Raw genomic sequence first — 16,161 nt, 5'->3', positions numbered from 1 at the left:
GCACTTACATTATGAGCTCAACAATACCTTGTAAACTAATAGCACTGTAAAGTTCACAGTGTGGAGAAGGGCAAGAATACCAGCTGAGCACATTTTAAGAGATGCTAAACCATGCTAGAGTCATGTGAGATTAGTTGTGGCCCAGCTCAATTGGATTAAATATCACATGAGGGGAGTGGCAAGGGATTGGGTGAATATAAACACCCCTCTCTGAATGAAATCAGCCCTGTCTGTTTTTTTCTGGATCTGGAAATAATGACTTCTCATGGTAATATCTTTATGAAGGACTTTCAAGTGTATGTAAATGTAGCAGCAACTCTATAACAATTGTAAAATCAAATGCAGAAGATGAGTAGCTGAGCGGAGCGGACTCATTAATACCATGGATTGCTTTAGCTTCCAGTGAGAAAAAAAAAATAAAAAGGTAAAAACAAACTGCAGACTACCAGACTCCCCGGTTTGGAGACTTAACATTAACTGTAGTGCAGTTGGGATTTAGGGTCTTTATTTATACATAATTCTTCTAATTTCTGAATGATTTTTCCTTGTGATCCTTGCCACAGATAAGATTGAATTGAATTGAAAAAGTTATGAATGGCAATTATCAACCTTTCCATACCAAATACCATCCAAAATATTTCAAAGCTTCAATTTTAAACAGCAATTTGCTGTCCTGCCAAAACATAAATAATAAAAGAAATTAAACATGAAACGGAAGCCGTACAAAGAGGGCAACTTGTCATTATCTCTGTCACACAGATGGAATGGGAAATTATAAATAACTAAATCATTTCACAAATCCATTTTCTCCTAGAAATCTGCTTCAAATGCACATTAAAACATATCACACCAGATCTGGTATTTGTGCCAATACTCAAAACCAGAGCTCATAAAAGAGTTATCTTCTTGTGTATCACTACATGCTTTACTTGTTAATGTTTCCTTCACTTAGAGTTGATGACTGGAAGCTCAAGTTTTTTACAGTGCCTTTGACGTTGCCAACAAATGCTTTTCTGAAAACATTAAGCTGCCAACATTTAATAAGAGCAATGCAGAGCTTGTACTTTGCACACCAGTCACAGTTAACTTAAAAGTGTTAAAAAAAACAAAGAAAGAAAACGTGTATAGGATTCTAAAGATGAGCATGATATCGGCAAACCCCTGAATAAAGTTCTTCTGCCACACATGTAGCCATGTAAACATGTAATTGTGCTTCACGGTACAAAAACAAACTTTTATGCCCCGCACTTTTTTTGTAATTTGGGTCATACTGGTTTGTTTTTCATGATGACTGTACAGTGTAATAATGTTGCATTATATTGCTTAAATTCTGAAATACAATTACATAGCACAAGACTGTCTTGCATCAAGAGCTTTATCTTCTATTGACTCATAGAATAATAATTGTGATTCAGTTTACATTACATGTGATTACTTATACATAATGAATAATGGTGTGTCAGAGGTTTGAAATGAAAACTCCCCTCAGGTAAGATTTCCAAGTCGGTAAGTCACAGCAAACTTAGAAAACCCAACAGTAAGCAAACACTGTTACTCTTTATTGTACTTTTGTCTTATTTGTTTCCCATTAAGTCAGTTGTATGCATAATACTCTTAAGTGTGCTCCAGGTGGAGTGTATATATTTGTTTATAAGTTGTCTATAGTCCTGCGAGTATCCATGTTTTTTTTCTGATTGCTCAACTGGAACACAGTCAACTCAGGGGTGACATCACTCCCAATTCCAACTTCCAAAGTAAATTCAATGCACCAATAATCTAATTTGTTTAACATGAAATAAATATTTATTTAAACTGTAATACAATGGTGTCTGTATTCAATAAAACCGTGACATTTCAGCAACATACCAGATTGACCTTATGGGCTCTTACCTGTCCACCCTGCAGTGAGCAGTCGACACAGCCAACCTGGATATTGCCATGCTTGGCCCCTGGGATGATCTGCAGTCGCTCAAAGTCACTTCCCAAAATAACCACGTCGCAACCTGACGCATAGGCCTATGTCAGAGGACAAAGAAAAGAGTAGAGAGAATAGATTAAGATGACACTCTGCTCCATCCAGAGAGAATTGCATGAAGGGTCACACTTGAATTGCATTTTTGCTCTGCCACCATGTGACACCTCTGAAGAGAAAGCAGCAAGATTTAAATTATACACTCTATTTCCATAGCGCTCAGATGGAGCTCTTCACATGAGCTATGATGCACTGTGACTGTGACTCTTTTACAAGAGGACAGACAGAAGGACATAGTTCTGCTATTGATCCAGTCACTGAATAGCTCAGGTCCTTGTGACAAATGCTATCAGAGGTACTGCCTTTCTGAATTCAAGACATGAAATAAAGTCTTAATCTTAAACAAAGAGTGCTTTCATGCTGTTGTTAATCACTTCATTTATACAGTTAATATGACAAAACAATCATTCATTCTTAATTCCATTAGGCAATGCTTGAGCAACCTCATTGTATCATTGCTATCTAGCCAGTCAGTTGTTTTTTTAAACTGGTCAATTTAAAAAATTACAAGTATTTTTGTTTAAACCTGGCCGAAGTTGTTATTTCTCTCAATGACTGTCTTTGAGAGAAAAACAGTGTGGGTGTTGTGACGAAGCAGGTAAAGGAACCTTTGACCAACACAAACACAATACTTTTGCATTATAATACAGACAAAAAAAACATGATTTTGGTCTAGAGAGATGAGCTACACAGAAAAGAAGATTAATAATTCAGCCCTGTAAATTATTTTTGTTTAAACCAGGGTAAACACAGCTAATGAGGAGTTTGTTTGTTATTGCTGAAAAAAGTCCTTCAAACAGAAAAGCTGCTCCTTGTTACATAGACAGAACAACTGCTCAAACTCTTGTGCAACTAGGTATTTTTAAAGAAATTGTCCTGTATTGTGCGGTACCACTTGTATGACATCTTTTACTGAATACTATCTGAAATGGGACAGAAAAAGAGAACATGTATAAATAAAAATGCATGATGACCAAAATTCATTGATGTGATTCATTTGGTACTTCCTACAATGACACATCATAATGTCTGGTGTGACAAAGGAACATAAGGAAGGCTACTGTCCTTATAAACTTCTATTTTGAGTGTCACCAGACAACACAGGTTGCAACAGCATTGGCATCATTTTATATGACTGGTATCCTTTTTATTCAGCAATACCAAGTGCAGGGTCTAAAATGGGTGTATTGTCTTAGTGACCAATCGGTTTACCCACACCTCAAGATACAGAGCTCCTACATGTCAGGGAGGAAAATATTTCCAGAGCTTGACATATCTTACCGTAAATGGCACATTGTTGATGCTCCCTACAGAGAAACAATTGTCTCCCGGGTTGACAGCCCCTGTGAGGACCTGATGGAGATTCATGACTTTTGATTATAGACCCGATGTGTGCGTTCCTCCTCTGTCCTTTCTCAAAACACCCACCCACTCCAGGTGAGGTTCATGGGGAACCATGGGAAATTTGAGTTCATCTTGGTCTGAAGCCTGTAAATTCACATTAGGGACTCTACAGACATGCTGTTTGGAAGAGAGGAAAGAAGAGACAAAAACAGAGACAGGTAAGCAGAAACTTATTTTGCTAAGGCAAGCACAACTACTGACCCCTGCACATTAGCCCTCCCTGGTTTAGACCTAGTAACTGGTGCACACCTGGCATTAAAATGTTTCATGGGTGCATTCTCTGAGATCACATATAATCAGATCTCACTCCCCTCACACTATGTTATGTTTACATGGTATTTCTGTTCCAAAAGACCAAATTATATTGTTTCCCCAGCCTGCCTATACTGATGCATTTCTTGTCAGGGGTTTTGCACTTGTGTGGTTGTGTTTGAGTCTCTATGAGTGACAGTTTGAGAGAAAGAGAGACCAAAAGAAGGGCTGAGTGAATCAAAGCACGATTTATATTGTATAAAAATCCTACATCCAACTGAAACTGCAGCGAGTCAGAAGACAGGGGAAGGCACTCTTTTTGTAGAATTTTGCAGCTGATGTCAAAGTGTTCCTTAACTTTTACAGCAGTCCAAAACTGCATGAAATTAATCCCACAATGGGACACTATTAAAATTCCCACCATTTCAAATATCAACATTTTAAAGATTAACACTATGGGCTTTTTCACTTAAAAATCAGCAAGATCAATGACAACACTGTTAGTATAGATTAGGAACTGGAACAAGGGACTGTGGGCAGAAACTCGAGAGGTCCGAGAGGTCCAAAAGTAATAGAAGCAGGTTGAGCTTTCATGGGGGGTAACGTCAGATCAATCAAATGTATAATGTCAATAGATGACATGCCATTGTTAAAAGGGGTGCAGAGTGGGTGTGTCTGGATTATCACCTGTAACCAGTTAATTCACATTGTGATGTGCTTTGTCTTGTTGAATATAAATAAATCAGTGAATATAAGTGATGATAATATTATAGGAGCCATGTCCAAGTAAAAAGTAAACAAACAAAAAAATCAAGATTATAAAATACTGGTATATCAGTTCACTATTTTCATCAATCTCCTAATTTAATTTCCACAATGAACAAAATAAATAGCAAGGCAGCAATTAACATGTTATGCATGAATATCCACTTGTGTTTTTATACTTAACTGTTAAAGTTACAGTAATGGGAATTATGTTAGAATAAAGAGGTAGATAATGGATAGATGGATGGATGAAAGAGTAGTTAATATTTAGATGGCATCCGTTTTAAATCTACTACAATGTGAATGCAATGAAAGAGAAACTTTCATTGCAATTAGATACTTTCCCCAAATAATTCAGTCCTGGTCTTTACAAATTAAAGACAATTGTATTCTCAAGAATTGCTCATTCCTGTAATATTCCACTTCTGTCAAGCAGTGTGACTGTCTTCATTCTGCGGTCTGATCGCATATTTATATTCTCTGAAAGTATATCCTTAGGCGTGCTATATAAAAACAGTTGCATAGACATATAAGGTGATAAACAATGAAGTTGTTTTTGTACGGTCAATGAAGTCACAATGGTTGTGTTTTGAGTGAAAACAGGCCCTGTACTTTCAAAGGTAGTTTAGAAACATGACCCATAAATAGGGCAGTGATAAAATCACGATCTTACTTCATAAACGGGGAGAAAAATAAGCCTCATCATCTCTGAACTGTGGCAACTCACGTGACAAAATGTTCATACGACAACGTATTAAAGGGTGACAACAAAGTAAAACATCACAGTTGTGTCATTGGTTTGCATAAATATGTGTCTCCACATTAATAGAGACACCTCATATACATGACTGACCTGTTTTCGTGTCATGACGCTAACTTAGCCGTCAAGTTTAGCTAGTCAGCTGTACAGTCTACAGAAGACGCAGTGTCACATAAACGATTGCGCTACTCACCGAGTTCTGCTTCCACGTCAAGTATCCCGCAGAAACAGTGTCAACGTTTTCTTCTGTCAGCTGCTCCTTCGTGGTGAACGTAGCTCCCAAACATTAGAGTTGACGAGTGCGGTCACCTCAGTTAGCTGCCATTAGCGCACACTAGCTTCTGTGGCTGTTTTAGCAAGCTTCTGAGCTAGAGCGCTAGCTGCACCAGCGGCTCACTGACGGCACATATTTAGTGCCCGGCGGCCTCTACCTGTCGATACGATTATTGGTTTACGTGTCAAAATGACAACCTTAAGGCAAGGGAGCCAACCACTAACCAAAGGTGAGCACAGTGGATGCTTCCAAAAGAGGAAGCTTTTACTTGTGGTAGAGAGATGTGTCATGAGAATTGCTGTTTCGTTGCAATGCATGATGGTCTTTGTAGTTGCGTTTGACAAGCTGAGTACATCGCACAAAATAATAATAATAATATTTTTTTAAAACACACACACACACAAGCAACACAATGCATAATGCGTATAAAACAGATGTTACCATTTGATCCAGATTATACTCTCATTAGTCCACATGCAGATGCATCTGCTTCAAGGTTCTATGTGTTTTGCAAAGGTCCTCTGCCTAACAATGTTGTAAATAGTGGTTACATAGTGACCTGAATCTGAATTGACCATAGGTGTGAGAGTGGATGGTTGTTGGTCTCTATATGTGGCCCTTTGATTGACTGCAGAACTGTCCAGGGTGTACCATAGCATAGCATAGTATGCATATGATTTGAACAGAGCGAGAGAGTTGATGTTTCGGATGTACTTGAAGTCCTTTTGCCTTGCAAAAGAAGAACCAAAAGTAAAACACACAAAATCGAGAAAAAAAACAAACAAACATGGACATTAATTGATTAGTGAAGCAATAATCTATCAAACTGAAGTGACATCTCTTTTATGATTTAGACACAACTTACAAATTAACTATGCATGAGATAAACTTTTCTCATAAGAAAGTGGACTAGACAGAAAATGGGTAAATTACTCTTTACTGTCATGGGAAGTAATGAAGAATGTCATTACTTTCACATCATTTTTTTATTGGTTTTTCAGTGCCATTTTCTCTTTCCATCAGGGATCTCAAACTCAAATGACCTGGGGGGCCACTCAGTGTCTGGTTTGGTTCAGTAGGAGGCCTGTGAAAAAGTGAAAAAAAAGTCAAACTTTTTGAGAAAAAAGATATCGTAATAATAATTATTATGATGATATTTCACGTAATTTCAAAATAAAAGTGTTTGTTTTGATATGGAACGATAAATAGCTCACAATTTTTTTATTATTAATAAAACAAAAACATATAGAAATAACTCATTATAACTCGATATTAAGTGGTGGGGCGCATGAGGCCTGCGGGCCGTGCATTTGAGACCTCTGCTTGCAGTGAACACTTCCCCAGTAAGCGAGGACGTCTTTCAACTGACCATCCATTATCAAATGTTCAAATGATCAGAATACAGTAAATACAGAAATGTTCTGTTTCGTTTGAATTTGCCCTGTCTTTTTTGTGTCATTTTGTTTAATTTAAATGTAATCAAAATCTTGGATTATGGCCATATGTGAGGTGGGAGGGAGTCTAAATAACCACAGGGTGGCACTGTATCCCAACAACCTGGGTTATACTACTGCGTATTCCTGAACATGTTGCAGCTTTAATCCAACCTGAAACAGAACAGTTTTGTTATCTTACAATTTTCCTGCAGAACTGGTGGTACTTTTATTTATTTTCAAATGCCCAAGTCTTTATAAAATGGCAGTAAAACACTAATGAGGACAATGAATGCTGAACTGCAGGAGGAGTTCCCTTTTACTGTTGTCAAAAATGTGAGAAAAAGACAAGTAACAAAGCAAGACACACTTGTTGGCCAGGGGGTTCATTTTGCAGCAAGATAATGAATGTTGAACATTTCGGCAACAGTGTCATGGTGAATTTGCACAGGTTGAGTTTGCAAATCATCATTTAGACTAAAATGTGTTTAAATGGAATATTCTATCTATCCTCCAGGCCTCCAATTAAATTATAACACATTGAATTATGTAAATTTGAACAGCAGCTGGAAAGCAGCAGGTGTTCTGAGACTGGTGGAATATTTTCAGAGGTCACCTGATTTCTTTATTTCCTTTACTCCATTTCCACACATCCTCCCAGCTCCACAAGGTTAAAAAAACAAAACACTGCTGAAGGAGGTTCCTGAATGAGGACGGGGATTTGGAGGCTTCATACTCAAGCAAAGCATGTTGAAATAAATGGAACATGCACCTCTAAGTGAATAATAAAAAATATCTGACATATTAGTGACATCAGGGAAGGTCAGTGACATGTATTGTCATGGCAGTTGGAAGGTGGTGATGATGAAAGTGTTGACTTTCCAGTCAGAAAGTAGGTCACAGCATCGTTAAGATGTTACTTCATAATTTAACTGCGATAAATAATACATTGCTTGTCAGTGTTGACATACAACAAAGGCACAACCTTACCAGATTACTACTGGTTAAATGTGCTGTACGTTGACTAGATGTAACAACAATTAAATAATATTCTTGCATTTCAAGTTTTGCCATGTTGGTTTGACGTGAACCACATTCATAATTGAAATCAAAGACTTTTCATTGACAAAATTCAGTAATTGGGGGTATAGATATTACTGTTCAAAGTAAGAGTGAATTCTAAGCTCATCCAGCAGTGTTTATGCTTTCAGTGCAGGCACCTAACAAGAAAGAGAAACACACCCTTAGCTATTCACATGATCTTTTATGAAACTGAAAATAGTCATGATAATGTTTAGTTAGTTATGTGTAATAAACATCCTGTGTCATAAAGGCAGATGTGGAATAACTGAATAACATCGTTGTCTTGTTTGAAGACATTTCAGTGACAGTGAAAATCAAGCCAGAGGTCCCAAAACTCATGATATGCTATCAATTCCATGTGGCCTGTCAATTAATATTAAGTTATAATGAGTTATTCCTGTATGTTTCTGTTTTATTAATATATTCCTTTTGCATCATAAATATGTTTATATTGTGAACTATAACAAAACAAACACTTTTATTTTGAAATTAGGTGAAATATCATCATAAATATTACTATTTCAACGTCTTTTTCTCAAAAAGTTAGATTTTTTTTGCCCACTTGGCCGGCCCCCTACTGACCAAACTATACGAGGCCCCCGGGTCATTTGCGTTTGAGACCCCTCGTTTAAGCTCTTATTTAAATTTTTAGATCTAATTTTTTTTATATATATATATATATATATATATATATATATATATATATATATATATATATATGTATACATATATATATATAGATAGATATATATATATATGTATACATATATATATATAAAAATATGTATATATATATATCTGTAATAAATGAAGTTTAGATGAAGAATGAGGTGGATGAATTGATGATTTCTTTTTTATTATTATTTATTCATTTCATTTTTTTCTTCAGTATTACCTGCTTCTTATGACTTTGGTCTCTCTTAGTTCGTATGCAGGTGGGTTGGTGTTTGTGTATATTCTCTGTGTTGTGTCTTAAAATGGAAAATGAACAATAAAATATTGCAAAAAAGAATGTGGATGAAGTTGATCTTCTTTGATGTCTTTAAAAAGGAAGAATATAAACTTGTTTTTCTTCATCTGACTTTGAGAAGAAAATATATATGGAAGGAACATTTAAAAAAACAAAACACAAAACATGTTAACACATGAGGCACAAGAGGGCAGTATTGAGGCATAAAAAAAATCTTTGGTAGCATGGCAGCTCATCTTAACATCCAAGCGCTGCAATTTAACTTTTCCCTCTAAACTCGCTCTCGGCCGCTGTAATCCTGTGTGAGAGAGACGCTGCAAATGTAACGTACACACTGGTCAAAACAGTTGGCACCACAAGCAGGAGTGGTTTGAACAATCACATATAACATGCTTTCAAATTACACCTACATAACATTTGATAATCATGTTTAGTTCTTACTCTATATCACATGAACTGAGCCCCAGCTGCGTCGAAAGGTTGAATCAGTCTTTCCTGATGCATAATCCATGAGTTTGTATTTTTCCCTTGAAATGTGAGTTGTCCCTTTGAAGTGCTTTGTGGTATTATTATACCATGGTTTGACGAGTAATAATGTTGATGTCTTGTATGAGCTGTAATTACTGGATCTGGAGGTAGGAGGGCAATGCCAACATGGGCTTGAAATTTGCAGTGTGGCCGTGCTTTGATGTTCCATAAGTGGGTGGGGGGATGCGAGGAAAGGCGGCTTTTCCATTGGAGAAAATACACACAAGTCGCTGAACTTTGTCTGACTGACAGTGACATGAGTACCTAACCATAATGAAGTATAATGTCAAATAAAACAACTGTTCTTTTGTAGAGACGAGCCATTTAGCATTTGGCTTTAGTGATCACAGAATGATAAATAGTGTAATTGCAGGGTAATTATGTGGAGCCCTTTAAACACGGCTTTCATTTCGGTGTTTATATGTAAAACTGCACCGAGATGGATAATAGTCCGTGTTTGCACTCAGTAAATCAAACCAGCTGCATTGCACTGCATGATAATATTGTTTTTGTTAGTGCCATCTCTGGCAGACTTTCTGTGTGTTCCATCCACCAGCTCTTCCTTTCTGTGCAACATTTTCAACACTGACCTTCATCCGTGCGTAATTTGGTGACCCGAGTGACAGCGTCCTTGGCTGTGAATGTTGTTGAGTCAACTGGAGGTGTGTGTGTGTGTGTGTGTGTAAGTGTGTGTGTGCGGTTGTCATGTGTCATGTGGTAAGGCCCACGTACAACAGGGCATATATCCATCTGTGCGCGTGTACGTGAGCATGCAATGCATCATAACATGATGTGTCTCTGACTGTGTTTTTCTCACTATTAAGCAGCACAACTTCATCCTGCAGAGGTGATTGCGAAAGGATGGGAACAGACATTTACCAACAGAGGAAGACGGGTTAGCAGGCAGGCGGCAGGATATCCCATCACATTAGGACTGCTGCTGCTGCTGCTGCTGCTGCTGCGCCCACTTCCTGCGTCTCTTCCCAGCAGCCACATCTAGCAAGAGGTCAGGACAGGTCAAAGAGGCGCCTCCCTCCGTCATTATCCGTCCATCACCTGCTGCCTTCTCAGTGCTGACAACAGAACTTTCTTTTCTCTCCACTCTTGACACCAGCTTTAACTCCTTATGGCCCTCACCCCTTTTCTTTTTCTACTTTTCTGACACTGCCTTTATGATTTTCACCTTTTTTTCCCCTCTCCATCTGTTCCCCAGTCCCTTTCTAAGCCTTTTATTCATCTCTTTTTTTCCTCCTTTGATAGCCCTGCATCACTTTCAATTTCCCTCTGTCATTTTCTCACCCAGATACAGAGAACTCAGGGGTCCCTCCTTTTTTAGACCTTTTGTTGCGTCTGCAGCTCATCTCTAGATTGCAACACAGATACAGCTCTCACAGACAGATGGGAGCTTGAACCAAACTCTTTTAGAAGAGCATCTCTGGTGAGTTTTCAGCAAGAGAGAGAAGGACGAGCTTTGTTCTGACAGACTGAGAGCACAGTCTACTGTGTGTGTCAAAAAATACAGCTGAAATCTGGGGCAAGTGGTAATGCAATATAGATGTTATATCATGATAAATATTTTACTAAACACAACAATGTACTCCACTGGAATAATGGCTGGGTTTGGGTATTAAAGCGATAATCTGACTCAATCTTTATATTCCTTGTGCAAAGTCAAAGTGAAATAATTCAGCTGTACTCCCAAACTTAATTTAATTACTTCTTCAAATCACATTTTAACATTTTATCATGGTCCAACATTTTAATCTTTAAGTATCAAAACCCTAAACTATTTATATCCTGCATATCAGTTTGACTAAGATGTGCACATGTAGTCTGTGGACTGTAGATTTAATACTGTTTTAGTTACCCAGATGCTCAGTCGTCCATGCATATTATTTTTCTGGATTCCTTTCCGACCGTCTTTGAGCTCAGGTCTGTAACTGTAGATGGTCTCATGCTATGTCTGGCTGCATCATCCCGTCCGAGAGAATGTGGAGTGAACTTCTTTAATGAGGAGACAAGAATATTTTTGCATGATTTAAACAGAGAACGACGTCCGGAACACATTTCTCAAACCTCACACATTTGACAACAAATCCAATAGAGCACAGAGACACTTACCACAAGAGTATTTTCCTCTCCCAAGAGACTCCACTCAAAATGACGCCCACATTCAGAGCATATGAAAATAATTATGGTCATGAACTTTAGTTTGTATCCATCTGTCAATCCATGACTGTCCATCCACCTATTTATACATCTTCCCTGAACTAGTCACTAGTTAATGACAGAGCCATGCAGTTTACGTCCTCCTCGTCTTAATGACCTACAGGTGACTGTTGTATGTTATGTGATGTGATGTTTTTGATAACATCACATTGCAGTTGGGTAGTAAAATGTGCAATTCAGAATTTGGTGGATAAGGCAGAGCGGTTAAGCTACTGAATACACCTGTAATGCTCTAGCTGGGTCATTATCCTCAATACGTTATCTGATTTATGCTGCTTCTGTCAAACCCCCACCCGCAGTGACCTACATTCATTTTCATCTCACCCATCAATCATTTAGCAGTTCAAAGCCAGTGGAGGAATGCAAAAGGGCTTGATCAAAATGGCATTAATTCTCCAATGGCTGGGTTCAAAACGTGCCAGTTAATATGAATGTGCTTTCACTGTGACACTGTGGATAAAGCGGAATACAAATGACAACACATGAAGAGACAATATACAAGAAGTGTACGTTTTCACGTTCATTTTCAGTGGAATCATCCTGCTTTTCATGGTCAGTGAGGGAATTCAACCAGCACTGCGGTTATAACATGGACCCCACCAACTTGTGAGAAACAGCAGCAGCACAAGAATGACACTAACGGTGATGATATGAGTTTAAATAAAATAAGTAATATTTACACACAAAGACAGAGGCAAACAGACAGGCAGACAGAGTGGGGCTTAGACGGAAAGACAGAGAAATGGTTCTTCGCTGAAAAATACATGAGCACTATGGGTGTTTAAGCCGAGCCTGGATGACTTATTCAATAGGGACCATGTACATGTCATTAAATCGTCTGCTATATGCACATCCAGCCGCACAGGTGAGGACAAAGCTGTGGCCCACGGAAAGATATGAGACACTGGAGACCAATCTAGATCTGGATTTGTGTGTGGATCAATGAGGCTGTGTTGATGATGGGGATTACTAACTAGGCAATGTAAGGAGAACATCTGCTTCCACTTTGTGTGTCGTTGGAGTTCCTCTGCTCAACACTCTGCTCTACGGCATAATTTAATCAGCAAATCAATTTGGCTCAACACCTGATGTGCCTTCATCGGTGCAAGACCTCGGTGCTCGGTCTGTAAGCAAATACCTCTGTTGCTCATGTAGACAGAGGCCAAAAGTCATTCTTCCAACGACAACAGGATTTTTTTTTTATGAAGCCATTGTTGTGTAGTAAAACTGGTACAAGTGGAACCGTTGTCACCTTAAGTTGCACGTCTACTGACAAATAGTTCAGTGATAAAGGGATAAGAACTTGCATGTGGGCAGAGAGCAGATGTGGGAAGATATACTTGGGCCACAAATATCTTTAAGAGTCTGTCATTTCTAAACACCCGTTTGACGACAAATTAATGAAAATATTTATTTAGCCAGTTGCATGGCAGCAACTCAGTGCATTTAGACACGGACAAGGACAACCTGCTGAAGTTCAAATCAAGCATCAGAGTGGGGAATAGAGGTGATTTAAATGTGGCATGGTTGCTGGTGGCAGACGGGCCAGTCTGAGAATTTCAGAAACAGGTTCATAGAGAAAGGCCATTAAAAAGAGAACATATCCAGCAAGTGGTAGTTCTCTGGGTGAAAATGCTTTGTTGATGCCAGAGGAGAATGGTTCCACTCTTGACACTCGCTTTAACTCCATTCATGTAGAACCTAGAAGCAGGTGGGCGACAGCGGCAGAAAATCACACCAGGTAGGTCACAATACACAAAGAAGAGGCCAATTAAGTGATGTGATGAGACATTAAGTGATGTGATGTCATATGTTTCTGAATGAAATTTAACAAGTGAACTTCATTGTGTTCTATGGATAACACAGAGCATCTTATTCATAACGGAAATAAAACGGGCAGTAATATTATTTTTCTGTTGTGTGAGGATGCATTTTGTTCTCCTGGACCCTCAGTTCAGCTCCAAATAACTGCTCCATTTCCAAATGACGTCATCAACCTTTCTTTCCCTCTTTCAGACCTCATCAGCAGCACACACACACACACACACACAGTCTGACTCCCTTCTGAGATTGTAAAGACTGTGCTCTCTAACTGTCACTCCTAGTTACAGACCTATCATGCAGAAATTATGACTTATTCATAGCTTTCATGCAAACCTGAATGCACAGAGGAAACTGGAGCTGGCTGGGTCGAGATCCAACAGGCTAGTGTGCGTGTGCGTGTGTGTGTGTGTGTGTGTGTGTGTGTGCATGGTCTTCACTATAGTTATTTTGCTCACTGTGCTTTACTTAGCAATGCTCTACATCATTTTGCCATCACTGGCACACACACACACGTTTGTGCAGCATTCGTAACGAGGACACTCATAGACATAATGTATTCCCTAGTCTCTTACCTTAACCTTAACCATTGCAACTAAATGTCTAACCCTAACCTAAAACCAGGTCTTAACCCTAAAAAAACACTTTTAAATGGTAACAGAACATGAGGATCTTGACGTGGAGCACAGATTACAGACAAGCGGAGCTCTGTTTAGAAATGGCAAGCAAAATAAATCTGACTAAATAAATTAGCAACAATGTAACAGGTACAATAATTAAAAAAAAAAATTATAATAATAATATTAAATGAACATTTAGACATCCACACACACACCTCAAAATATTATTCATGCCTTTTGTTGTCAATTTATATCGGTGAGAAAAATGACTGACGAAAAAAAAGAAACTGAAGATATATGAATACAAACCCATTGACTCCAAACCCCTTCACATCACAACAGTGTTGCGTTAACAGGTAGTGCTGTTGATTGTTTTTCTTTTTTTTTTCTTTCATAGACCAATTAAAAACAAGTGTGACTTGGCTGCTGGATAGTGTTAAAATTGTCAATGCTCAGACTGTGACACTTTGTGTCTCCTATTTTCAGACACATTCACCAATGTCTATCAATTTAGATTTAGCTTTGGCTCAAGTGATATGTTGTTATAATTGTGTGGTTATAATTGTAACCCTGAAGTGCTGAAAATGCACTTGCATTTGAAATACGATTACTTTTTCTTTTGCTGTTGAAACATTCATATTTTAATATTTCTGAACATCAGTGTATATATTTGATTCGATATTATTTGATGCATTGATGGGTTTAGGAGTGAAAAATATAAAAAAAATACAGTGACACCAGCTAAATAATTAACCTTTATCAAACCTAATGTTTGAAATAAGGCTGAGTCTGACCGTCCATCCATTTTCTGCCACTTTATCCTCCACATGAGGGTTGTAGGGGGTGCTGTGCCAATCAAAGTTGACATAGGACGATAGGCAGAGTACATCCTGGACATGTCTCCAGTCCATCACAGGGACACATAGAGACAAACAACCATCCACTCTCACACTCACACCTACACCTAATCCCCAAATCTGCATGTTTTTGGACTGTGAAATGCACACACAGGGAGAACATGCAAACTCCATGCAGAAAGCCTCTTGTTCCGACTGGGTCTTGAGCCCATGGTCTTCTTGCTGCAAAGGCAAGAGGGCTAACCATATTTATATGTGTACACTTTGCACCATTATTTATGTAAAATTGGTTATTGTGGCAAATTCATCACATATCATGTTGTATGGTATCATGAGTTACACTGCAACTCCCATCCTTAGTCTAACTGTTTGAAATTCATCCAGTTGATAATAAAACCATTTCGCTGTCTCCTTCTTTCAGTCAAATTAATCTGAGGACATTTTGAACAAGTTACTCCAAACATTTAGTGGTTGATATTTTTTTTTATATTGCTGTATCCGTTTGAAATTAAACATCAAGCAAAGGAACACAAACTTTGCTGTGACAGTGTTTTGGTCGCTCTCCTGCTGCTGGACAAGCTGCAAACTCATATTACAGAGTCTGAGCAATGTTTTTATAACAAAAAAAGGAAAAAAAACACACTATTGCTTTCAAGCCTATAGCTGTTTTACAAACTACATCCTTGTTATGGTTACTTTTCTGTCTGTTTTCTGCCTGATACGTTAATGAATGTCAATTAAGAGATGAGAGAAACAGCAGAAGGTGGTCTGTGTTACGAATGCATGTACAGCTGTTGCACTCCCAGAAGTCACACATGCAAGGGCTTAGCAGTAAATAATATGTTATTCCACTTTACTCCTTTTGGGGATAATGCACAGGCAACAGTGCCCAGAGGGGAGGTCAGAGACAGATTCATTGATTGGCCTGCAACAGTACAATGGCAGTTACTACTGTAAATGGGCAAGTGTTGCTATGGTCCACAGGTGAGCTGCATCCATTAGGATTCCAGCAGCTGCTGCAGAGGCCAAACAAGTCCCACAAGTCAGATATACACTCACTTTATTAGGTACATCTGTACACCTACAACTGCTTGTAGACAAATATCTAACCAGATAATCACATGGCAGCATCT

The 16,161-nt window shown here is 38.4% G+C and overlaps 1 protein-coding gene and 1 long non-coding RNA gene across 4 annotated transcripts in view; both read right to left on the bottom strand.

Annotated features, from left to right (window-relative positions):
* LOC131463503 (dmX-like protein 1) overlaps positions 1 to 5,782 on the bottom strand; it is a 45,640-nt gene extending 39,858 nt beyond the window's left edge. For 2 of the 3 annotated variants that reach the window (XM_058635245.1, XM_058635247.1), the window contains exons 1-3: positions 5,407 to 5,782; positions 3,314 to 3,553; positions 1,891 to 2,016 (exon numbers count right to left, since the gene is read on the bottom strand). In XM_058635245.1, the coding sequence (XP_058491228.1) occupies positions 1,891 to 2,016; positions 3,314 to 3,400 (213 nt within the window). In that variant the 5' untranslated portion in view covers positions 3,401 to 3,553; positions 5,407 to 5,782. The remainder of the gene's footprint in view (positions 1 to 1,890; positions 2,017 to 3,313; positions 3,554 to 5,406) is intronic. The other variant, XM_058635246.1, reaches the window with a different exon arrangement.
* Positions 5,783 to 11,316: 5,534 nt separating this feature from the next.
* LOC131463729 (uncharacterized) overlaps positions 11,317 to 16,161 on the bottom strand; it is a 52,616-nt gene continuing 47,771 nt past the window's right edge. Inside the window, exon 3 of the long non-coding RNA XR_009241109.1 lies at positions 11,317 to 11,505. This is a non-coding gene — a long non-coding RNA (uncharacterized LOC131463729). The remainder of the gene's footprint in view (positions 11,506 to 16,161) is intronic.

Source organism: Solea solea, chromosome 8 (assembly GCF_958295425.1).
Source record: "Solea solea chromosome 8, fSolSol10.1, whole genome shotgun sequence".
NCBI lineage: Eukaryota > Metazoa > Chordata > Actinopteri > Pleuronectiformes > Soleidae > Solea > Solea solea.
Note: the sequence above shows the minus strand (reverse complement) of the source record. Positions and strands in the feature narration are given on the sequence as shown.